General features: G+C 43.9%; 1 protein-coding gene across 4 annotated transcripts in view; it reads right to left on the bottom strand.

Annotated features, from left to right (window-relative positions):
- Window positions 1–25,201, bottom strand: part of MAD1L1 (mitotic arrest deficient 1 like 1) — a 526,727-nt gene that overhangs the window by 225,524 nt on the left and 276,002 nt on the right. For all 4 annotated transcript variants that reach the window (XM_054042929.1, XM_054042931.1, XM_054042928.1 and 1 more), the window contains one exon: window positions 13,932–13,988. In XM_054042929.1, the coding sequence (XP_053898904.1) occupies window positions 13,932–13,988 (57 nt within the window). The remainder of the gene's footprint in view (window positions 1–13,931; window positions 13,989–25,201) is intronic.

The raw sequence follows: 25,201 nt of genomic DNA on the forward strand, positions 1-25,201 counted from the left end.
TGCAGTCAGGAGCACCAGTGCATTGTAAGTCTTCCAGCTTTTGACAAAGCAGCAAAAGGGTGCTTTTCCCAAGAGAATAGGATAAACCCCTCAAAGGAGCAGGGATGTCTGCTAAAATTGGGCCTCCTAGTAACTAATTCAGAACCAAAACCACCAGTGAGGCTGCAGAGATATTCCACCTCCTCGTGTACAAAGTTTGCTCCGCCCCAATAGATTTTGTGCATTATTCCTAGCAATAAATGACAGAAGAACTGCCAATGCATCCCACCAAAGAACTGTGATTTGATGGTGGCTTACTTATTTACTTATTTTAGTTTTTTCCATATTAGTTTTCTTGCCATTAAGTCATCAAATAAGTGGTCAAAGAAAATTGTCAATGAGCATATGTATTTCAACTAATTAACCTGGAGAAAGGACGAAGGGGAAAGAAAGAAGTCTAAACTCCAGCTCTGTGCTTCCTCTGTCTCCCAGGACAGATGCATGATAAAGTCAGTCCTTGCTTGAGTCCATAGGAAGCTAAGAAGCCCTTGTTGACAGACTGAGTGCTTGATTCAGGTTTCAAACACATCTCGTCCTGAGGTGGTTCCCTGAACACAAATACAGCCCCCTCAGAACTGGGGCCAGTTTGAGCAAAGCTCTTTCATTCCTGCAAACACTAGGGTTACCATATTTTGTGCCTCCGAATGGAGGACACTCCACAGGACCCCGGCCCCGCCCACAGCCACGCCCCCGCCCCAACTCCGCCCCCTCCCCAAAGTCTCCGCCCCCTCCCCTGCTTCCCGCGAACATTTAATTCGCGGGAAGCCTGAAGCAGGTAAGGGGGGGTGTGGGGGGAGGAGGCGCGACCCAGGCTGGGTCGGCTCGGGCCCTGGGGTGCCGGCCCCGGCCGACGACCCCCGGCCCGCCCAGCACTGCCGGCCCCCGGCGGCCCGGCGCACCCCCCGGCGGCCCGGCTCGGCCTCCCGGCCCCGCGCACCCCCCGGATCCCGGCCCCGCGGCCCAGCGCACCCCCCGGCCCAGCGCACCCCGCGACCCCGGACCGGCTCCTGGCCCCCGGCGGCCCGGCTCCCAGCGCACCCCCCGGCGGCCCGGCTCCCAGCCCCGCGACCCTGGACCGGCTCCCAGCCCCGCGACCCTGGACCGGCTCCCAGCGCACCCCCCGGCGGCCCGGCTCCCAGCCCCGCGGGCCCGGCCCGGCTCCTGGCCCCGCGGCCCAGCGCACCCCCCGGCGGCCCCGCGGCCCAGCGCACCCCCCGGCTCCCAGCGCACCCCCCGGCGGCCCCGCGGCCCAGCCCCGCGGGCCCGGCCCCCGGCTCCCCGCCCGGCCCCGCACCCAGCCCGGCCCGGCACCGCGCGCCCGGCCCGGCACCATGCCCCCGGCCCCGCACCGGCCCCGGCCAAAGAGGCCCCGCCGAGCCCTCCCTCCCTCCCTCCCGATTTTCCCGGACATGCCCGGCTTTTGGGGATTTCCCCCCGGACGGGGATTTGAGCCCCCAAAAGCCGGACATGTCCGGGAAAATCCGGACGTATGGTAACCCTAGCAAACACAGCAGCCACAATTTTGCAGGTGTTCTCTGTGCTGGAGGCACTCTTCTGACTCCTGACTTGGCTGGAAGAAGGAGGGAGAGCTGGGGCCATACTCAGCCTGTTTTCTGAATTCCCTATTACAGGAAGCCGGGGAATTGTGCAGGGAAGCCAATTAGCATTATGTGAAAGAAGCAGCTCTCTCAGCAGGGGCTTCCAATGGCCCCCAAGAAACACCGGCAGATGCTTGAAGTCATCACTGTCGTTCCTCAAACCCTTCCCAAGAACAGCTTGTGGAAGAGTTGATTTAGAAGCACTCAAGTTTTCCAACGAAATGAGCCATCACAAAACCCTCTTGCTACAGCAAAGAAAGGGAGCACAACGCAAAGAATAAAGCAGGCACTTCTGGGTCAGACCTTCCCATTTTATCCTGTAACGTGTGCCTATGGCCCTCTTCAATCAACACTATCCTTACCAAAGCAGGTGATCACAAAAAGAAAACCAGAAAGCAACACACCATTGAATACCATTGCTTTAGCATGGGTCGAAAAACAGAAACCTGTTTTCCCAGCCTTTGGGACACATGCTCTGACTGCCATCAACAATAACCTCCTAGGCTCAGGACAAAGGGGAAGGGAAAATGTAAAATGATCTGCAGTAGAAAATATTAGCACTGGAAGCAGCATCAACAGGACGGGGCCTGGCAAGGGCTTGCTTTTATACAGCCAGTCATTAGAGGTTAATGAAATATCCATAAATAAGTAAAAATTCTCCTGACAAGCCAGAGCCTGTAATACAACAAAGAGCTGTCAGCCTCAATTAAGCGACTCCAAAAAAGGTACGATGAACCCATTCATTATTTACCAACAGGTCATAGGAAGAGATCTGCTATATGATCTTCTAGTCTCTGTGGATAAATGAGGTTTTGCAGCTTCTTCCAAAGGATTTTGTTGCCCTGATAGAACAGTTCAGAGAGACACACACACACACCCCAACTGCAACCACCACCACCACACCTCTGGCAGCCAAAAGCACAGACGCTGCTGACAATCTATTCTAATGCCACAGAGACACAGACCAGATGGAAGGCAAAATAAATAATGGGGAAGCATCTTTTCCTGCACTCATCTATGAGTGCAAAGGCTAACAAGACACATTCTTGATGCCTTATTTTTAGACTTTAGCCTACCTCCTTTTTTATACACCCACAATCATCTATGAGCATAAACAAAGGCACCTAGTCGGCGGTCTGATCTCTGGACATAACTACAGCACATTACCTCACCCGCCCCCATTAAATCAGATCGCTCGAGGGCTACATGTGCTCAGAAGTGTTTGCAAAATTGCATCCCAGAAAGTCAGAGACCTGAGTCAGTCCCACCGCAGGACAGATGCCCCAGAGGCTCTTTCCTTTTCTGGAGGGGCCAGAAAGGGGGAAAGAGGACCCAAACAGCCATTCCTCCTACGCACTGAAGAAAGCAAAATGCCCTTCCCCAGTATAGCTCATAAGTATTGTGGGAATGGGAGGGAGATGGATCTGAGAGCTGCTTCTCCTTCCTCAGGATGACACATGGAGGAGTTAAGGCAGGGGTCCCCAACGCAGTGCCCACGGGCACCATGGCACCCGCCGGGGTGTCTAAGTGCGCCCGCGTACTGGCCGGCAGACAAGCATCCGCCGAAATGCCGCCGAGAAGCAGCAGCATCCAGAGACGTCACCGCAGAAATGTCGCCGATTTTCGGTGGCATTTTGGTGGCAACGCTTCTGTATGCTGCTGCTTCTCGGGGGCATTTCGGCGGCGATGCCTATTGACATTGCCGCTTGTCGGTGGCATTTTGGCGGATGCTCGTTCGCCGCCACGGTCCTCCGTGGCTCGTCGTCTGGTGACCACCAGACAAAAAAGATTGGGGACCATTGAGTTAAGAATTATTGCCCCTCCCCCGATGAGCAGTGGTCAGAGGAATTCAAGTGCCCTGTTCACACGCATGATCTCTGTGCAGAACAATCACTGCTGTCTCTCCAGGCTCCTTCTCTCTTCCAGGTCAGACAGAACTGAAATCCCAGAAGAATCGAGGAACTCACACCTGATACCTCTCCCTCCCTCCCAGAAACAACCCAGTAGAGCAGAAAGTCCTCACTCCTCTCTAGAGGAAGCTTTAACTCAACTAATATAATCAAACCCTGTCACCCTGAGATAGCGCATGATTCATCACAGACTCAATGAGAGTGCATGGAGAACAGAAAGGCTCTGTATTTAAAGAGCATTGACTTTGCTTTTCAAGTCAGGGAACATCTGATAAAGCTCTCCACCCATACTCTTCTGCACCACAAAGGAGGAAATTCCTGGTGTTTCTGTTCCGGCATCATTTCAGTCATAATCCTGCATTGTAAAGGTCAGGGCATGTTGTGAACCATCGCCCAGTTTCTGAATAGACATGAAGTTTTGGAAAGCAAGACTTTCAAATGTGATCCTTTTTAGTGGAAATCAAGATCTGTTACAGATCAGCTACTTCAGCACTGCAGGACATACCCTTTAGACCACATCACCTGCCCTCAATATTCCTCACAGCACCAATGTGCGCAAGTAAAACAAATACTCTTCACCAGGTTGTAGAGAAGCATCATTCCTCCTTCTACTGGCTAATCTACATGTATGTGAGCCCTGTGGCCTGAAGTTCTAGGGTAAGGAGCTCTCTGCCCCTTCTATTGATGAGCAGGGGGAAGAACGGCCACAGACCTGCTTCATCTGCATAAGCTTTTCTACACAGAACCCCAGAAGCTCCAGAGAGGAAGGAGCTCTCTCCTCCTCCCCTCCCCTCCCTCCATCCAATGTATGAATGAAGAGGGGGAAGAATGGCTAGAGAGAGCTTCATTTGCATATGCTTTCTACCCAGACTTCCTCCAGTTTGAGAGTCACAGTCACTATATGCAAACTCAGAGTTGTGTATTACAACTGACAGAAGAAGGGAAAGCATTCCTTGTGTTGTGACAAGGAGTGCATTGCCAGTGGCAAGGACTCTGCTCAGGGGTCCCATATACTACTGGTTCCACACCACTGAGTATCCTGTGCTGTTGAGAAAACTCTTCAATGGCAGCTAAAAGAGGCAGCTCTTAGTGCAGTGCAATGTAGACGGGGATCCTGGCTGAGGCCGCAGAGGACAGCAGCAGGGCTGAGTTAACTCTGGAGAACTCCCTCGTACCCAGCCAAGTAAAGCTGAAATTACTACAGATGGGTTAGGTGGAGCCATCTCAGGGCAAGACCAGGCAGCATTTCCCAACGGACTGGACTAGAGACAGGTCTGTGTCTGTCTGAGTGCACCGCACGACTTGGACTACACTACTCTCTGATCTAAACCATGAATGGGGTTTAGCAGATGGGGAAAAGATAAAGTGACATGGTTAGGAAACATTTGCCTATTGGATGTTCACAGCAGCACGTAAGGAACAGAGTTAATGGACTACTGCCAAAATCATCATGGAGGAGTGTTTTATTTATCATTCATATAATTATGCTGTTGTGTTTTCCCAAGTTGATGCTGTATTCCCTTTTCCTCCCCCAATACATTTGTCCTTGTTTTGTATACAGACACAGTGTTTGAGAGTGGGAAGGTAGTGCCTATTAAGGGCTGCCAGGGAAGGTATTTAATGATCGCAGAAATTATGGGTAGTGGGAGGAGCCAGTAGTGTTTGTTACCTAGGCGTTCCTCTTAAAACTCTCTGAACGCAACTTTTGTTGGTGCCAACACCTCGGAGAAGGGTTACATAGAGGTAATAGTTTATTAGAGCTACAACTACTGGAGTTGTGCTGTTGCCTTAGGTGGTGGTGGTCTGTCTGTGCTTTTGCCCTGACGATTAAGGGTTCAGTCTCCACTGACAATCCTTGATGGGAGGGTCATTACACAATGATGGAAAAGTCATGATCTGAAACTGCATTGATCACATCAACAGCATCTGACCACCGTGTCAAGATGTTAATTCAAACCCTACTATCACAGGTGCGTCCTTCCTCTTCCAGCAGTTCTGCAACACTGCAGTGTGTTCTTGTTCGAACTCACAAGCTCAGCACGGTCAGCTTTGGTCAGAACCTGAGTGAGAGATCTAGGAAAACCTAGGTGTTGAAAGAAGTGGTGTTCGTGAATGAGTAGCTGGCACTTTTCAAACAACACTAATCTAATATTCCAGAATAATCACAGTAGACACTATGCTGTAGGAGATGATGTCTTTCAAAGAAGAGGTAAAATTGAGACCCTGATCATTTGAGATTATCAGAGTCGTCTACAAGAGTGGGGGAGGGATGTCCTAACCTCAGTGTCCTCACCAAGTTCCTGCAGATGCTCTTATAGGTGCTGGTACTAGGTGGGAAAGCCAAGTTGACAGATTTTCAAGTCTATAGGTTTTTCATTCAGTCTAATTAATGAAATATCCCTTTTTGCTATTGCTAATTATCAGGTTTGCCTTGTTTGTGAAAGTCCATTAGGGAGAACACAAATCAGACCCCAATCAGTTCACTGGTTTCGCTATATAACAAACTCCCAAAAGGCAGAAATATCAGCTATGTAAAGAAGGTGGGTTTTATTATTAAAGCCTCCTACTCCTCTGGGGTTTGTTTGCAGAGGTACTACTTACTGAACAAACCTTTCACAAACAGCACGTTCAGCAAGTAGGGAGGAATGGGTGAAGAGCCCAGACTGAAACCGCCCAGCCAGCAGTATTCTCAATATTCCTCTTTATCCTTGTGCAGAGAGAGATTGCGCCTACAGAATAACACTCACCCCTGTGCTAAACACAAGGCCTGTGCACCACTAAAGCCTTCAAAATAGGGCCTAAGGGGATTTCAGTGGAGCTGATCCATTGGAAGAAGTGAATTTCACCCATAATGAGGGAACCCGGGGTCATGGCTCCAGTAGTCTATCGACTCAGACATCTGAAAGACTGAAGAGCATCATCTTCAAACTCCTAAGTTTTGACAGAAAAGACTGAAGCCTCAAAATCCAGGTGAGATGTGAGTAGGGAACTATCTACCTGGTAAAGAAAGGAAAGTCCTCATGAATTATTTTGAGACACAACTTTGAAAAGACAGCGAGGAATCATGCATCACCAGGATCCTGAAATTATACCTCAACACAACTGAATCAAATGACCAGAGATTCCAAGAGCTCTCAAACAATCAGAAGCATCTTGAATAAAGTACTACTTCATTACTCTAGAGCAGCAGGCTCCCCAACAACATTGTTAGGATCAGAGAATGTAAATAATACTAAGTTATAACTATCAACTCTAGGATACTACAGCCAGACTCCTGGATGGAAATGCAGCATTAAGCCAACACTGCAACAACTCTGTTACACTACAGTGAAGCTTCCAAGGCTGGACATGAAGCACTGAGGCAAGACTGAATCACCACAGCCACATTTTTTACAATTTTCAGAGTGCATCCGAAGAAGTGGGCTGTAGTCCACGAAAGCTTATGCTCTAATAAATTTGTTAGTCTCTAAGGTGCCACAAGTACTCCTGTTCTTCATTTTTTACAATGAGATTGACCTTCAAGAACATCATCTGAGCTAGAACCACCATACAGCTCCGGTACCAAGTTTCCCTTTCCTATGAGGAGCCAGGAGCCCAAAAAGAAAAAGAAAGGCTCTCTCTGCTTTGGAAACTACTCAAGTGCTTTCCACTGCTGCATGAAAGTCCTTAACCCCATGTCAGCTGTGATTGTCTTCCATGAAAAAATGTAAACTGTCCTGCTCAAACCAAATGGTACTGCCGAGTTCCATAAAACTTTAATGTTAATGGTTCCAACAGCAGGTTCATTTGTGTAATGGGACTTTTAAACAGGCAGTTTATTTCTTTTTAATTTGAGGAGAATGTACTGTTTGATCCCATGTGCCTAGATGGATTTTTAAACCAGTACAATCGAATGACAGAGTCTCCTCTTCTAACCTAATTAAAGTAGCACTGATACACCAGGATGTGAAAGTGCAGCATGCTGATCCCCTCCCTGTGTCATACGTGATTTATTCACCTATTCAAGATCCCGAAGTTTCCCTGTCTTTATTTGTTCCATCCCCAGTAATATACAACAGATGTTTTTGATTTTGCCAGTGTCTTGTGAACTTAGCATGAATTTCAAGAGATGGAACTTGAAGCAAATGCCAGCAGAAGGAATTTTGCAAGGGACCATTCATTTAATCTGCTAAAACAGGAGTCAGAAATAGATGCTGTTTCCATGCCTTACAGGTTAGTATACACCACTCCACAGGGAACAGAGAGGGACAAGTTTCCTACGAATATTATAATGGGTACAGAGGCTGAGCAATTTTCTAGGAATAGTACTAGGGTAAATATAGTCTCAGAATCATTGTATTTCTTTCCATTTCCCTAAGAAAGAATTTACCCTGAGAGCTTTGGCTGCATATCTAGGTAGAATGGATGGGGGGGAAATCAGTCACCCCTCCTATAATACATAGCTTTTCCTCCTTCCCATCAGTCCAACTTGCTGAAGGAACAGAACTCCAAGTGAAAGTGCAAAATCATACCCCTAATTTAAAGGATAAGGACAGGAGAAAGTGCGTGCAGGGGAAAGATTGCCTTCTTAAATTTTCCTTTAAGTATCTCTCTCTCTCTCTAGATACATGTTTCTAGTCCGCCAATCAGCATGGCAGTTAGGTAATGGTACACCAGGGGATCCTAAACAACAATCTCTTTCAGATTCAATGCACATGATTGAGGAGTTAACGTTTCTCCTGGTGAGCAGGGTTCATTCACAAGGCTGTTCTAGTGGTCGTGGTGATATTGGATCGTCCTCTTTACCATTCTCCCTCGTCTTCTGACTCATGCTGTTCATTCCCCCTGTTTCAAATTACAATATTCTTGTATTGATTTCTACGGCACAACCAACAACTTGCTTAACTGATTGATCCTATCACTTCTGGTCTACTCATGTAGACCTTCATTTGTATCCCAGGCACTGTTACGATTATTGTTAATTCTTCCTTAACTTCTTGAATTTGCCCATCTAAATTTAAATATGTGTTGGTTATTCCAGGTATAAAGAAGCCTAGTTTAAATACTTAAACCATCAAGAACTTTTTCAAATTTCCATCCATTCTTTCCCCCTTTGTATCTAAACAGATAATAAATATTATATTATCTCATCTGGGATCAGTTTTTGCTGTATTTTTATAACCACATTCATCCTTTTCAATCCGATATTAGCACTGGATAGTTCACTAAACTGCCTTCCTACATGTCTGTTAAGATCACATAGTTGCTAAGTTGAATACCCAGGCAGTCATCTGTCTTGATTTTGCTAGACTTGTATAAGAAGCTAGGATTTGTAGAAATATTACGGAGATTTGCTGTCATCTAAATTAGTTTGGAAACCAAAGCTTTGCATTCTCATAGATGTTAACCTCTCTCACTGATCACTCCTTTTTTGCAACTTGTGTCTGAAAAACAAAAGGAAAAAAACCCTGTCCTTCTACTGCCATCCCCCCACATGGGGGATCTACGGGGTTCTATACTAGCTTCAGTTTTATTTATACCTGCAGCAGCTTAGTGCTCTAATTCCTATGGATTTAACTGCCAGCTATTTGTACATGATCTGCAGGCTTTATCGGTCTCTTAGAACCTTCACCTGTATCACTCTTGTTGTCCTGGTGATATTTCTAACTGTATGTTTGATCACCTTTCATTATTAAATATGGATACAATGGATATTTTATTTCTTAGCCCTAATGCCCAGCTACCCACCAGAGGTCTTTCTATTTTGAGGTTCACTCTTCTGTATTATCACTCCCATTACGCACAGACCAAAATGTGGGAGTTTCTTTTAAAAAGAACAGGAGTACTTGTGGCACCTTAGAGACTAACAAATTTATTAGAGCATAAGCTTTCGTGGACTACAGCCCACTTCTTCGGATGCCTATAGAATGAACAATTCTTTTGTTTCAGCTGGTATTTCACTCAAATATCAAATCCAAGATAAGGCTTGTAGGCTCCTCCATTTACTAAATGTTTCTAATCTGTGGATTTCTGCTGCCTACCCCTTGGTGCACGCTGGTTCTTTCTCAGCTCAGCTTCTGTAATGGTCTTTATGTCTCTTTCCAGTTCTTAATTGTTGCAGAACAGTGCTGTTCACTTCAGTTTCACTATTCCTGTTTCTTCTATGTTCTTTCCTTAATTAAGTGTTCATTTTGGTTATCCCTAAAGACACAAATACAGTTTAGCATTTTGAAATTTAAGGCACTTCACATTGCTACACCTTCATCATACTCATTATATGATTTGGTCCCAGGGCTATTTCCCAGCTTGTAAATCACCCTGTCTTTGTATTCACCTTTCTATGTTCTCTCTCTATCCCTCTCCCATCATTTTCTTAATTTCTTCTGTTATGGCCTCCAGTTCCTCTAATTTATTTTGTTAGTTACATTTCCAAATCTCCTTTGCTTCCTACCCTGCTCAGCAACACTTCTGACTCCCCTACCTGGTCCCTTTAATCTGTACGAAGGTAAAAAAAGAATCTTTTCCAATCACCAATCTGAAGCCTTCAAAACTCACATTTGCCCTGGAAGCCATGCTGCCTTTTTGAGACAAAAGCCTGAGATGCCCAGAGCGCTTCTGGAAAACGAAAACACAGGCATGTTTCTTTGATACCCAAACACCAACATCACTTCCCTCAGAGATTAAATGGTGAAAAAGGTCTAGACACAAATGCCATCTGCTAAAGGGACTAAAGGGAGATGGAGATCACAGACCCCAGCCACTATTTGGATAACATGCCCGAGCCAGATAATTCTGTCATGAGTACAAGAGGATATGAGTGAAGGGAAACAAGTCAGGAATTCAAAAAAACAAAACCTCCTGCAAAGAATACTTGGGTGTATGTCTCAGCAAGGGGAAATGGCAATCAGACTTGTACACTGTCAACCCAATATGCCCACAAACAGCATTAAACTAAATTGCCACACATATAAAGATCCTGGAACCACAAACTTACGGAACTACAGGTCTTGATGAGCACACTGAACGATCCCCTGATACATGAACAAGTTGTAGAAAAAGCTATTCAAGAGAACTAACTTATTTCAAAAACTCCTTCGCTGACATAATCAACAAAACAAACTTGCAGAAAAACGGGTTGAAAAGAACAAAATAAAAGTTTCTTTCAGCAAGAACAAAGCAGATGAACTTTTTTTTTGCAAAATCAGGAACAAATGGTCACCCAGTTTTTGGTGAAATCCCGACAGATTGGCTGCCGACCATCCTGTAATCACATGCCACACAACTCCTCTGCAGAAAGACACCCCTCCCCCCAACGGGAACACAAACACCCAAAAAAAAGCAAATAAGGGAAAAATAAATAACTTAAAGGAAGTGGGAAAGAAAATCAAAGTTCCATTAAAATAATTAAACAACTCAATGATGGGGGTAATTTCTATTAAATCAGAAAATAAATTCTAGGTTCAAGTTCCCTGAAGGGTATAAAATATTAGAGCGTGTTTTATGGCTTAATCACAAACTCATTTCTCCAGCCACTACTGGCCATGTCTAATTAGGGTGAAGTATGTTAATGATAACAGCACAGCCCAGAGACGTCTTCAGTTGCGATATTAATTGCATTTAGGGAAAGAAGCGTGAATTGTGCTTATACAAGCTAATTAGTATGGGTTTGCTAATTAATACTGGAAAGTCAAACTGCCTTTGTCTTGTCAACTGCAATTAGCTGGAGCTGTTTAATTTCTTTTTTTCCAGTAGTAAACTGATTTTTAGCAGAGAAATAATTGAATCATGTGCTGCAATACACTATGCCAGTTAGCTCAACATGTCTATTACACTTTTTGATACAGTGCATTTTGGTGCACTGTCAGCAAGCAGCACATGCCACCACTCTTCTAGAATTCTCTGAGCCCACCCGTCTCCCTGAAACTGGGCCCCTCTCCTTCTGGCAGTGGAGAGCATGCAGTCACTCTAGTCCAGGCCACTCTCCCAGTGCACTAATACTGCAGAGGCTTTGATTTTAAATATCAGTATGTCCAGAATGAGCTACCTACCATGGGCCCACAGTAGAATAACTACAAACACCCAGTCAGACCCATTGGTGAGATAAAATCTGTTACACCACTGAACTCACAGCACATCATTTCATCTTCACCACTGTGAGCAGTGTGGGAGAACTATTATCACTCATTAAGGTGGTTGCAGAGATGTCACCTGCACAGCATCTTATCCCAATCTGCAGCCCAAAGACCCACTGGATTGTATGATAGTGCCTGACAGGTGTTTATTCCATTTTACTTACAGTGGTAGACTAAGCTCATGCAGAGACTAGCTGGTGAAAAGCAGTATCCACATTTGTCAGAACACAGGGTAAGAAGCAGCCTTTTTGTATCTTCCTAGCCACAGAAGCTTAGCATCAAACTAACAAGAAGAAGATCACTGGTAAATAATGGGGAGGGGGATAAAAGGGAAGGGAGATGTAAGGAATCCAAATCAGGGAAACAACTGCTGACGTGTCAATTTAAAATGAGTCTGAAAATAAGGCGACCTAGGTGAGAGGGAGAGAGTTGGAGAAACATGCCAGGAGGGAACATTTGTTCAGTAGCAGGTCCTTTGAGACCTCAGGTGGTCTGAAATGGAATGGCAGCATCCAAAGGGAACATTACCATGTCACCCTTAAAGAAATAAAAGGAGCGACACATCCCTCTCCAAGAGGGAGATTTTATTTGTGGAAGGAGGGAAAACATCTGCAAAGCCAACCTCCAGTTCTGAAGAGGAGCTACAATAAGTCAGCTTCTTTCCAATGAGATATAAGTATGGGAGAGAGAAAACAGGCTGTTACATACTATGGAACAATTTTCTCTGATCTACTGAATGAAACTCACCAATCTAAATAAAGCTCATATCTCAACACTCTGCAAACCATCCTCCAAACTACCATAGTTTAGGGCCAGAAGTCAGGAGCCTCTTCCTACCAGACTAGCATAGGCTCTGTGAGGATGACCACAAGACTTCCAGTGTTCTGTTAAATTAAAACTCCACAAGAGTACACACTGGACACTGCTTACTCCTGTATCCCCCTCCTCAACAATAGCGTACAACAGCTTTTCATATGTAAATACAAGGAACTAAACTTTCCCAATCTTATCTGCTAGCACACTTAGTGCTCCAAGCTGTCTACAGGAGATATGCAACTGAAAACTGGAGCCAGAGTAATTTCTGAGATGCTTACAAAAACCACACCGAACCTGGAGGATGTAACAATTTTCTATATGTCCAGCGAGCACAGGCCCAGTGCTAAATGCACTGAATTTAAAACTGAGAGCCCATGTAATTTAGAGACTAGATGATAAATGGAATTCATAGTGTTTTCTCTGGAGATCTCAGCTCACATCTGACTCAAGTCACTGTGAAATTGACTAAACCTTCAAAAAGAGCTGTCCACGTCACCCAGCCACCGCACCGTTTGACACAACTGGCAATCTCTGTTTATGGAAAATGCAATATTGGAACATCAAAGAACGACACAGCCAAGCTAAGAGGCACTGACATAGGTGTGGCAACTCATTACAAGAATAGCAAGAGGGTTGAAGATCAAGACCAACGTGCATTAGCAGAGTTGTGTGGAGGCCCATAGGAAGATAACAGAAGCGTCGCATAGCAGTTGGGTTTCAGACCAGAGGTTTCTTCAGAATCTGCTGACTGTTGCCAGTCCTACAAGTTCACTCAATTTAACATAAAACAATACTATATTGTTTATCTTTTTGTTCTGGACCATGCCGCTTTGTCCACAATAAAAAAAATTCTGCAGCTGAAGCTTTGGGACCTGCTCATTTGCACACCACAAGGACTTGAATGGTTAAATGTTGATGTCTTATTCATTCCTGAATATTAAGGATCACGTATAGTAAAGCAACTGAATTGTGTACAACCTCCCTTCTCCCGGTTTTCTGGCCCATTTCCTATTTCTGAGAAGGTTAGAGTCAACTGAGACAAGTGCAACTGAAAAATGAACAAATAATAAAAACTAGTTTGCAGAGTATTCTGTTACATCGAACACAAACTGCAGCAACCCAAGGAAAATATCTGATTCATTATGAAGTAAAATACATATTTTCCTTCTAGAACTGCTAATGAATAGAAGGCAAATTGCCAGGAATACAGGCTTTCGAAGGAGAAGCAGCATTGAGTAATCTCAGCAGAATGCAGGGTTTGTACCAAGTAAATATGGAGACAGACAAGGGGACAGACCTGTGATATTCTTTAATGGGACACACACACTCTCCCCCTTGCAAGGTTCACTGCCTGTTCACATCTCGAATTCGGGATCCACATTGTTAAAAGGCATTTAAAATTGCACATCATTTTTTCACCACTGTAAAACAAGGAGTAAAAGAAAATTAACACATACCATATCTGCTCTTTGCTTCTGGGTCCCCGCTTCTTCCAAAACTTGGGACAGCTGAGCCTTCAAAAAAATAAAAATCAGAACAGTGTTTTTAGCCACTATGATCTTTGTTCAGTAAGACTATTAATTATTACAGTTTGCCACCACTACGTGCCCAGCACTCCAGTTTTGGGAAATGTGGACTGAGCTAAGTAGCACCTAAATACCTCAAACACCGCAGGGCCCATCGGATTGCTTCTGCTTGGATGATGTTTTAAAAGTTTGAGGTTTTCAAGTCTCTTTTATTTGATTAAAGGGAAAAAAAACCACACATTTATGCACTTTCTTCTCTTTGTGTTTTTCTGAGGCTGGTGAAAGATGTTGGATTTATAGCCCGTTCCGAGAGAAAGGGGTTAAAACCAGCTCTGGGAAAGGGCTGCCCCAAGGAGCCAATAAGGGGAAGGCAGATAGCAGCCAATCTGGGCCCAGTAGGGCTGGTATAAAGAGGGCTGTGAGCTAGGAGGCAGGCAGTCTCACTCCAGCCTTGGGGTGGGAAGGACCGGGCCTGCCTGGGAGCATAGGGTACTTTCAACAGAGCAGTGCTGGAGAAGGGGCAGGCTGAGCTGGGGTGCTCAGGCCTGGCGACCTCCCAGGCTGAGGCCTGACAGGAAGGCCTAAGGAGGTACTGGGGCTGCAGGGAAAAGCAGCAGGTCCAACCCCCTAGCCAGTGGTGAATGGCCATTCCAGACTGCAGTTTGCCCCTGAGTAAAGGGGCTAAATGAAGACTGGCCGTGGGTCACTGAAGTGAAATGAGGCAGTGAGTCACTGAAATGGCTCAGGAGAGTGCGGTTCCCTGGGTGAGGGGCAGCACCCCAAGGTAAGGGGTACCGTGGTCTGGGAGGGATGTGGGGCCTATACGTGGTGGAGATAAAGGGACTGCAGAGGTGTAGGTAACAGAGGGCGAGACACCAGCCCATAGAGGGCGCTCCAGGGCTGAGAGAGCTAATTCCTGGATGACCAGCAGGAGACACCGCACCGGTGAGTCGGCGATCTGCTACAAGCCTTCAAGATGAAACGCCTTTAATTATATGTAAAACAAATACAAAACGGACTGCAGCTGAGCTATTTCCCCCTACCACCTTGATAACATGCCTCTGAGTCTAATCCGAAAGGATCTGCTTCTAGAGATGTGCAGCTGGTCAGTCTCTGGGCCTATTCTGTCCTTGACCTCTTTAACAGGGCTGCCAAATAGGGTACCAAATGTAGTTCAAACACCATGAAAGTAGCCAGACAGGGAGCAGAGGTAATCATTCATTATCCTGTAATGAATGAAACTCCCCATAAGAAAAAAATTACAAATGCATGAAATACAGCATGAACATATCTAATTATCCGAGGGGTAGCCATGTTAGTCTGAATCTGTAAAAAGCAACAGAGGGTCCTGTGGCACCTTTAGTCTTCTGTTAGGTGCCACAGGACCCTCTATATCTAATTATGTTACACTGTAGAGAGCCCCCAATAATACACACACAGGATCTATTGTGACATATAGGACCGTTATTATTTATTTGTATTAATATGGTGAATAGAGGCTACAATCAAAATCAGTGCCTTGTTACAAGAAAAAGTCCTTGCCCCAAAGAGCTTGCAATCTACAGACACATGAAAGACAAGGGTAGGTGCAGAAACAGAGGCACAGAGAAAGGAAGCGACTTGCCCATAGTCACACAGCAGGTCACTGGCAAAGCTGGGAACAGATCAAGGTCTCCTAAACCCTAATCCAGTTTTCTATTTACTGGACCATATTGCCTCTCATGGCAATGCATGTACTGAAGACTATTCACAGATATTTTTGCAGCCTTCAGGCAGAGAAGTTCAAAAGCTCCTGCCTTTGTGAGGCAGAACTTGAGAGTGACGGGCTGTGTCACAGAAACCTCATTGGGACTGTCACCTGATGTGCTGAGACTACCTCTGAGCCCATTTTCCCTGCCAGCTTGGGACTTCAGTACCTTGCCTGGTTGTGCCATACACGCTAGCCCGCTACAAATACAGACCCAGGTCTGAACCACATCCCCCAAAAGCTGCAGGCTTAACTGAAAACACCTAAAGAAGTGCTCCTGTCTCCAACACCCAGATACCCAATTCCCAATGGGATCCAAACCCCAAATAAATCCATTTTACACTGTATAAATCTTATACCGGGTAAACTCATAAATTGTTCACCCTCTATAACACTGATAGAGAGATATGTACAGCTGTTTGGGCCACCAGGTATTAATACTTGCTCTGGGTTAATTAATAAGTAAAAAGTGATTTTATTAAATATAAAAAGTTGAATTTAAGTGGTTCCAAGTAATAACAGACAAAACAAAGTAAATTAACAAGCAAAATAAAACAAAAACATGCAAGTCTAAGCCTAATACAGTAAGAAACTAAATGCTGGTAAATCTCACCCTCAAAGATGTTCCAATAAGCTTCTTTTACAGATTAGACTTCCCCCTAGTCTGGGTCCTGCAATCACTCACACCCTTGTAGTTACTGTCCTTTGATCCAGTTTCTTTCGGCATCTCTTTGGGGTAGAGAGGCTCTCTCTTGAGCCAGCTGAAGACAAAATGGAGGGGTTTCCAGGGGCTTATATAGTCACTCTCTTGTGGGTGGAAACCCCTCTCTTCTCCTGCGTAAAATCCCCTCAACAAGATGGAGTTTTGCAGTCACCTGGGCAAATCACATGTCTATGAATGATTCAGCTTTTTGCAGGCAGATGCCATTGTTTACATGTTAGTTTGAATGTTCCCAGGAAAGCTTAGATGTGGATTGGCGATTCCCAAGATCCATTGTTAGCTAAGTACTCCCAATTACTTGAATAACCCCTTCACACTATGTTGACCAAAACTGCCTTATGTGCTTCCTACAGCAAATACTTTAAATACAAGCATAGAGCCAACACTCATAACTTTAGATATAAAAATGATACATGCATACGAATAGGATGAATACATTCAGTAGAACATAACCTTTGCAAAGATATGTTACATGGCATATCTAGCATAAAACATATTCCAGTTATGTCATATTTACACTCATCGACATATTTCTATAAAGCATTATGGGGTGCAACGTCACATGGAGACTAAACAGAAGTATGTTCAGGAACTCCTGTAGAGAAACCCTGATGGGAAGATGCTGTAGAGTCCTGGGAAGTGAAGGTGGCTTGGGTTCTCCAAGGAGACAGCGGCATGGTGAATATTTTGGGGCTGATGAACTCTCGTTGCAAAGCAGTCTTACACAGTTTTCCTGGCAGAGGCTCTCTCAAAGAAACCCTAAGCTGGCGCAGTGATAGAGGAACTGAGTTCCCCTAGGAGAAAGCTGTAAGCCAATCTTGGTTCAGAGTTGGCATCTCTTCTGAGTTAAAGATACCCCTATGCAGTTTTGTGGAAATGGTGAACCCATCCCAGTGAAGGAGCTTTGGTAGGATCCTATGATTCTTCGGTGATGATGGGCCTTTATGAGAGAAAACGCTAGAGGAAACTGGTATTGTAGAATTAGTTCAGAGAAATCACATACAATACTTTGTCACTTCTTTCCGCCTCTTCTGTTTCATGACACCATGCTAGCCTCCAATCAGCCTCCCCATGGCTAGCACGGAGCTTGAAGGATAGTCTCAAAGGAGGAAAGCAAAACACATTTAAACAGTCTAAACAACCCAATACGAACTAAATTTTTTCATACAAACTAATTCAGGCAGATATTCAATAAACCCTCCAGAATCTCTATAATGACATCTTTACACCACGATATAGACTTTACGAGCACCATATCCAAAAGAAGTGAACGACAAGCAGTTCATGACAATGAAATGAAAAACATTAAGCTACAAAAGCTAATCGCACTGAAATACAAGCAAACAAAAAATTACAGTCTCAGAGTTCAGCATAAAATGTGTAGGTCAATTCCCCAAACAAAGAAAAACATTGCAATTAGGCAGAGCCCACGTCTGCCTCAGCCCTGAGCTCAGTGGACGCGCCAAGAAAGTTACAGGTTCTAGCTCTGCAGACCCTATAAGGATGTCATGTTATTAAAGGAACAGGCACTCAGACGAGATGAATGTGGTTTTAACATAAACCTGGGTTCTGGTGTAGGGAAATGAAACATACTCATTAAACACTACAGGAGATGCCAGCCCTGTGCAGACATAAAGAGCAAGCACAAACAAGAGAGAAGCAAAATTGAAATTACCACAAGAATGCTGAAATGTCAGGAGACCGTTTGTAAATTCACCGACACCTGGGAGCGATTTTTTCCCACAAATATTTAATCAGGTAGAATTCTATCACCAGGTTAGAGTCAGAAAAGAGCCACATATGCTGGAATAGCCTTTGCAACATACACACAGATGGAATGAACACAGTGGATAGGCAGTAAATAAATTTTCCAACATCTCTAATGGACTCAGGTCTACATGAAGAGGGTTTTAACCATCAGACAAGGACTATTTCACCATCCTGAGTTAGAAACTAAAACATGATTAAGGGTTACACTCTACTGTACATAAAGAACAGGAATACTTGTGGCACCTTAGAGACTAACAAATTTATTTCAGCATAAGCTTTCGTGGGCTACAGCTCACATCTTCGGATGCATAGAATGGAACACACAGACAGAAGATATTTATACATACAGAGAACATGAAAAGGTGGAAGTACGTATACCAACTGTAAGAGGCCAATCAATTGAGATGAGCTATCAGCAGCAGAAGAAAAAAAAAAAAACCTTTGAAGTGATAATCGAGATGACCCATAGAAGGTGTGAGGAGAACTTAACATGGGGAAAAAGATTCAAGTAGTGTAAGGACCCAACCATTCCCAGTCTCTGTTAGTCCCTAAGGTGCCACAAGTACTCCTGTTCTTTTTGCGGATACAGACTAACATGGCTGCTACTTTGAAACTCTACTCTACATTTACACCCAGTGGTTCTCAACCCATGGCCCAATTAGCACACAGCTGCAGCCCATGTGACATCCTCAGGGCCATACAGGTAGTATATATATTGTGTGGATGCGGCCCACATAACACACAGAAAGTTGCATGTGAGGCCCACAATGGTAAATAGGTTGATAACCACTGGTTACACCTACTACTAGTTCTGGTCTGTGACAGTCTGTCTTGGACTAAGGAAAAGTCAAACAGACCAAAGACAAAGAGTGCTGAAAAGCAATCCATGAACAGATTGAAATGCCCAGGTGTGAGGGCACTTCACTAAGGCTAGTGTGACGCTGACTGAGATAGGAGTCTGATGTTGAAGGCTGTTAACTCAAGAGAATTCTAAATCTAAATGGTACTTGGAGGAGCATATTAGGAAAGTCAATTACGTTTACCACAAACCCTGCCAAACATTTTAACGAGTGTGTGTTTCACAGGATACTTTCCACTAGCCCTGTATTTCCAAAATAAGGAATTTGTCCCCAGCACAGAGTAATAGAGGAGAACAAATTATAGATGCTTAGCACATTTACAACCCGCTTTTTACTTAGAATTCGCACTGTAACTCTGCCCTACCACACTGTGTACATATACTTTTCCCCACTTCTTTCTTCAGTTTCAAACTTGAGGCTAATATTAAGCTCCTGCAAACTGGCTAGGAGGAGAGCTGTCCAAGATGCAAAATATGATACCTACATACAACATGCAAAGTTCCCGACTCACAAGAAATAATGACATACATGCACAGTTCTGATAGAAACAAAAAGACATAAGAGGAACTAAGTGCTTGTCTGTAAGACAAGTTACTGTGCAGAACACTAGGCTGTGAATCTATAGTGCACCAGCTTGCCATGCAGTAACTGCACTCTGCTACCTTCACTGTACTGTAGCAGTATCCACACGGGACACCACTGTATGTCAAGCGGAGCACTGTAGATTCACACCCTGGCTTGCTGCGCAGTAACTTGCTGGATAGACAAGTCCTCCATCCCTGTCACGTACTTGAGCATAGTACCTGTGAAAAGTCCAGCCAGGGGAATATCTCTAAAACTTTGATTTATTGACATAAAATTTCCTTAATGAGAAATGAGCACTGGTGAAGAGTTCTATACTGAGAACTCAGGAAAATGAAGTCCTCTATTTCTCCAGAGAACAAATACAACAGGGATAATATTAGGTCAAGCGTCTCCTCTCTGCCCCACCTGACCATGACACTGAGCGACTAACTGTCTGAGATTCGAACCAGTGACCTAGAGTTAAGACCTCGTGTTCCATTACCAAATTCTTAAGCCTTGGTAAAATTAAACAGTGGGGAAACAAATTTGTTCTTAAAAAAAGAAGCATCCATGTGTCTTGCTGCTCAAACAAGTGAAATTAATTTACTTGAAGGCTTAATCTGTTGTTTGGGCAGCATACAACATGTCATCATGGCAATGTATCAATTAGGGGAACTGTGTAATGGGAAGCCACAAGAATGGGCATTATGGTGTGGTGTTATTTAACATCTTGGCTGAAATTTGGAGCAGGGGATCCACAAAGCACATTAACATAATACACAGATGCGAAGTTTGGCAGGTTTGCAAAAAAACCTTTTGAAGAGGTCAAGGAAAGGATCAAGAGAAATTAAAAACATGGACAGAAAATAACAATAGATTTAACTTAAAAAAACATACATATGGGTGAAACAGACCTCTCAAACTGTTATGACAACAGAAACCTAGAGGCAAAAGTGGACAGCAAGTTAAATACGAATTGCAGTGTGATATGGCAGGCCAATATGATTTTGGGCTGTAATCACAGAAGCAACATATCACAAAATAGGCTCTCTACTGCGTTTGTTTCTGGGCAGCTCAGTGCCAAGAAGGGAAGAGGAACTACCGGGAATTCAGAGAACAGCAACCAAACATGATTAGGTGGCTGGAGGAAACCATTTATGAAAAATGCCAAACTATACATTTTAACTCTTTTTACTCAGAGGCATAAGTCTTGGGAGGAATATGGGAGTGTACAAAATGCATAATTGCCATGAGAAAACATTAAAGTGTCTTAATATCAAGGATGGAGAGGAATTATTTAGAGTGCTAGAAAGGAGTAGAATTAGATATCATTCATGATCATATTACAGTGGCAACTACAGCCATTGCTCAAATAAAAATGTAATAGAGATATATTTAATGTATTGTTAACTGTCATTTAATATGACCCAGCAGCTCGAAATAAGAAGGTGGCCCCAACCAGCATTCCACAAGCCAACAGAAAGTGATCTGCTTATCATAATTTGAGAACCTTTGCAAATATACAATATAGGTATATCAGGAAGACATTATCACCCAACTCTCTCTTCCACATGCACTGGGGGTTAGCCAAGCACTGAATGTACTAATCTAGTAGTGCTCCGCTGGGACTGTTCTACCAGGCTGTGAAGTAGCTGATCTGTATGTTTTATCACAAGAGCCTGAAATGTTAGCCCTACCCCCTAGCCCTTTCATTAGCCCAAATCAAATATTGAACCTAGCTCAGCTGTTACAGGAAAGATGCTTGCAACATCATTCACTGCCATATTCCTACTAGGCCACAGGAAAATGCAAACTAAGCAGCAGCGGCATGACACACACACATTTTTTAATTATAAAGGAGAAATGAGGCTCTGAACTTACCCAACATCTCACTTAATCAGAGCATTTCAGAAAAGCTGGAAGCCACTGCAACAGCTTAAGGAAGCAGCTGGAGAGAGACCTTGAATGGCACATAGCAGCCTGTTGCACCCCTTGAATCAGGCACATGGAGGGTATTTACAGGGCCCCCTCAGAAGGAGTTGAGGGGAATGCTATTGTACTGGTTCCTGTAGCTTGCCTTTCAGGTACTGAACAGTTGGGTTGCTCAATTCATACAGTTTCAGCCCTGCACCCAAGACCAATTTATGCCACATGGTCTCATGCCACTTAAGACTCTTTGCAATTTATCATGCCCACTTTCCACTTTATTAATGGAAATGTACATCCCCTTCACAAGATGCACTCTCAGATTCGCCATTCAGGCCAGAAGAATAAAACATACAGCAGAAGCTGGAGCAAAGTCTGCCATTGTAATCTCAGAGCTTTTTCCTGTAAAAAAGCGACATCCCCACATTTAAGTGACTTGTCTCTTCTATCCAGGTTTTTATGCTGTACTCATCACTCTAGTGTTTGGAGGATCTCTCTCAGTAGCAAGGACATGCACACTGAATTTTCAGACAAAAATGGAAATGCTTCATCTTTCAGCTCCCAAGAAATTTCCATTACTTAACGTACATGTTCAATTCCCATGGGCCACATTACTCGAGCTTTAAGGAATGTGAAGGTACTGGATTAAAGAATTGGATAGGCAAGTAAGTTGCCAACCAACAATTTGGCCACTAATCACACAGTGTGGTCCAGGCAATCAAAATCAGTTAAGCAGAGTATGCCAGAAAAACATCTTGCTCAGCATTTAACAAATCATTTTAAAAAGCCTTGAGGTGAGGGGGTATGAGGGGGAAATCATCTGTCAATTTAAAATGTTCATCCAATGGGACAACACTGCCTAATGTAACCCAGTTCCTAGTACTATTACATCCTCTTCCTAGGAGGTATGATAAATTGTAAGCTGACCATATTCTGAATATGCTATCCAGTCTTTGAAGCAATAATATAAATGGTTTGTGAGCATGGGAACCAATTCAAATACCAGGGAGACATTTCTGAATTGTTCAGTTTACTTCCCTGTGCTCTTTGAGTTAATGGCTCTTCTCAAATACCTTCCAAAACAGCAATTGTAGCTACATCAGCCATATTTCAAACCTTCACGAGTAAACACAAACATGGGGAAAATACCAGACAGGAGTGAATCAAAAAGGTCAAGACCACTGCTCTCTGCATATCTGCTCCTTGTGTCTGTCAAACAGCCACTAATGCCAGCTCTGGAGTAGGAAGTGTTTGGTCAGAACTACAGAGCTTTGAGGATTAATGACTCAAGCCCCAAACAATCTGTTAATTACAAGGCAGGTGGTTAAACTGGCCACATCAATGGCCCCAATCTCTCCTCTGGAGCATGAATGTGAGCCAGCTGCCCTATGTTATGGACAAGCTGCTCAAGTGACAGAGACACTTGCAGGGTAAATTAAGCTCCTCAACCTCTAGTGAACAAACTTTCGCAACAACCACAAAACCCCCTCCATTCTATGAGCAATTAGCAAATTTAAGTACTCCCTTTGTGAACCCACAGTAATTTACTCCTCAGTATCTCACATTCAGGAGCACGTAGGTACAAACACACTAGTAGCAGCAGCCAAAGAGAGACACAATTAAAAATTGTGTGTGTTACACGCAGGTCATAAATCAAAACAACTTTGACTTGGAGGCATAACACTTTCAAGGCTTGTGTCTTTATTAGGAAATATGAAGAAACTCCATACAGTCATAATATAAATGTTTGTCCTTGATGATGAATGGAGATATGCAGAATCTCACTACCATGGAGAAAAAGGAGGAGTCATAGCACTATCAGAGTAATATACAAATGCACATACATGGCTGATTATTCCTGGCTTGTGCCAACTTTCCTAGTCAGAATTCCAGACCAAGGTCCCCAGGGAAGACAAGCGACCTCTTGGTGGTGCTGGGGTTTCAGTGACACAAGCTGTAGTTTGCAGCACTTACTGAAAAGGACACCTAGGAGAAACTGATGCAGCGCATTTTTTGTACAGCGTCTTCTCCCGGGATTCCTGTGGAGCCCTAGACACACCTTAGAGCTCCTCTCTCCTAACAGAAGGGCTGTGAGGATGGTGGTGAATTTCCCATGAACTAACCCGGGGAAGCCAAGCCTAGAGGGGTTATGACATAGCTGCAAAATGTAACATTTTTTGCAATGTGACAAAAGTTGACCGTAGCAGTATTTTAAAGAAACGCTGCATGCACATTGAAGAAATCCGTTGAGGTGACTGGCCAATTTACTTAGGAGGCCCCAAATTCCCACCATATAACGTGGCCTTGTGTGCTTCTTTGGCAAATTACCTTAAAAACGCTATTCTAAAATCATGTTTCAAATACAAGAAACCTAAATAAGGCTCAGTTTTTTGGGGTCTGATATCACAAACCACTTCATTGTTACTCTGGTGTTTGCCGTGAGCTAATCAAAAACCTATGCATAACTTTGCATATTTACCTGTGTAATATACACAAAAGAAATATAGGACCAGAGCCTCTGACTGGGCTAAATTCCCACGAGTTTGTGGCTGGAGCACGCTGTGCTCTTTGTCTGCTTTAACTTGCGACACCAACCCCTACCCCATAATTTGGTGGGGAGAGAGGGAGCAGAAAGACATTGTTACACCACCTCTTCCCTTCCCCACTACTCCCCAGGTGAGCCAAGCAGAATTCTGCACATCCGAGGATCTAGGCCAAATACAGGATGACACTAAAAAGGTGGCTGGGTTATAAAACACATGCATGCATGCACTCAACTGATCATGAGGCATTGTGGTCATGAAACTGCTATTTGACTATTTTGTAATGTAAGAATCTGAAGATGTATATGTTCACTGAGTTTATATTTTATCTAGAATGCTTGAACAGTATCATGAGATTGTACTGAAGAAAGGGTTAAAATCACATAAAATGTCCTTGGTGCCCTCCTGTATGTTGATTTTTTGTAAGATTCTGTTCAGTGAGAGAAAACAGGAGGAAAACTTTGATTTTGAGACAGCTGTGAACAGCTCATTCGTGTGGGCGGCAGGGATTGTGACAGAAGTAACTCAGCCAGTCACAGTTAGACTTCAGTTTATTTGCATACTGCAATCCTATGTATTAAAATATTGTGAAAGCTGAAATGAAAAGAAATTTTCACTAGTGAAACATGCCAACTTATGACATCGCAGCCAAGAGATGCAACTTTCAACAGCTAAAAATTCCCTTTGCCTGCTTAGTCCTTTGAAGTTATATAGCCCATTTATACCATGCTATACAACATCTTCTCATCAATCCTTTAGCCCAGTATTGGTGCAGATTATCAGAGATTTGGAGCTGTTTCATTAACTCCACAGTGTCCTCCAAATTTACACAGGATTTAATGGTCTAGGGCAATTTTAAATGTTACTTTGAAGCCTTCCATTGGCGACTGCTAATCTTCCATGCAGCAGCATTATTGGGGAAACTGAAAGTTAAGGAGTTCAATATCGGAGACTGTTAAATCATTTCCATACTGCTTTAATGATTCAAGTCATTTTACTGCTCTCAGAAAGTTCTGGTTATTAAATCGAGAGCACACACACGACATATGTGGGAAATAACATCTACAAAT

The sequence above is a fragment of the Malaclemys terrapin genome, chromosome 10, assembly GCF_027887155.1.
Source record: "Malaclemys terrapin pileata isolate rMalTer1 chromosome 10, rMalTer1.hap1, whole genome shotgun sequence".
In the NCBI taxonomy this organism is placed as follows: domain Eukaryota; kingdom Metazoa; phylum Chordata; order Testudines; family Emydidae; genus Malaclemys; species Malaclemys terrapin.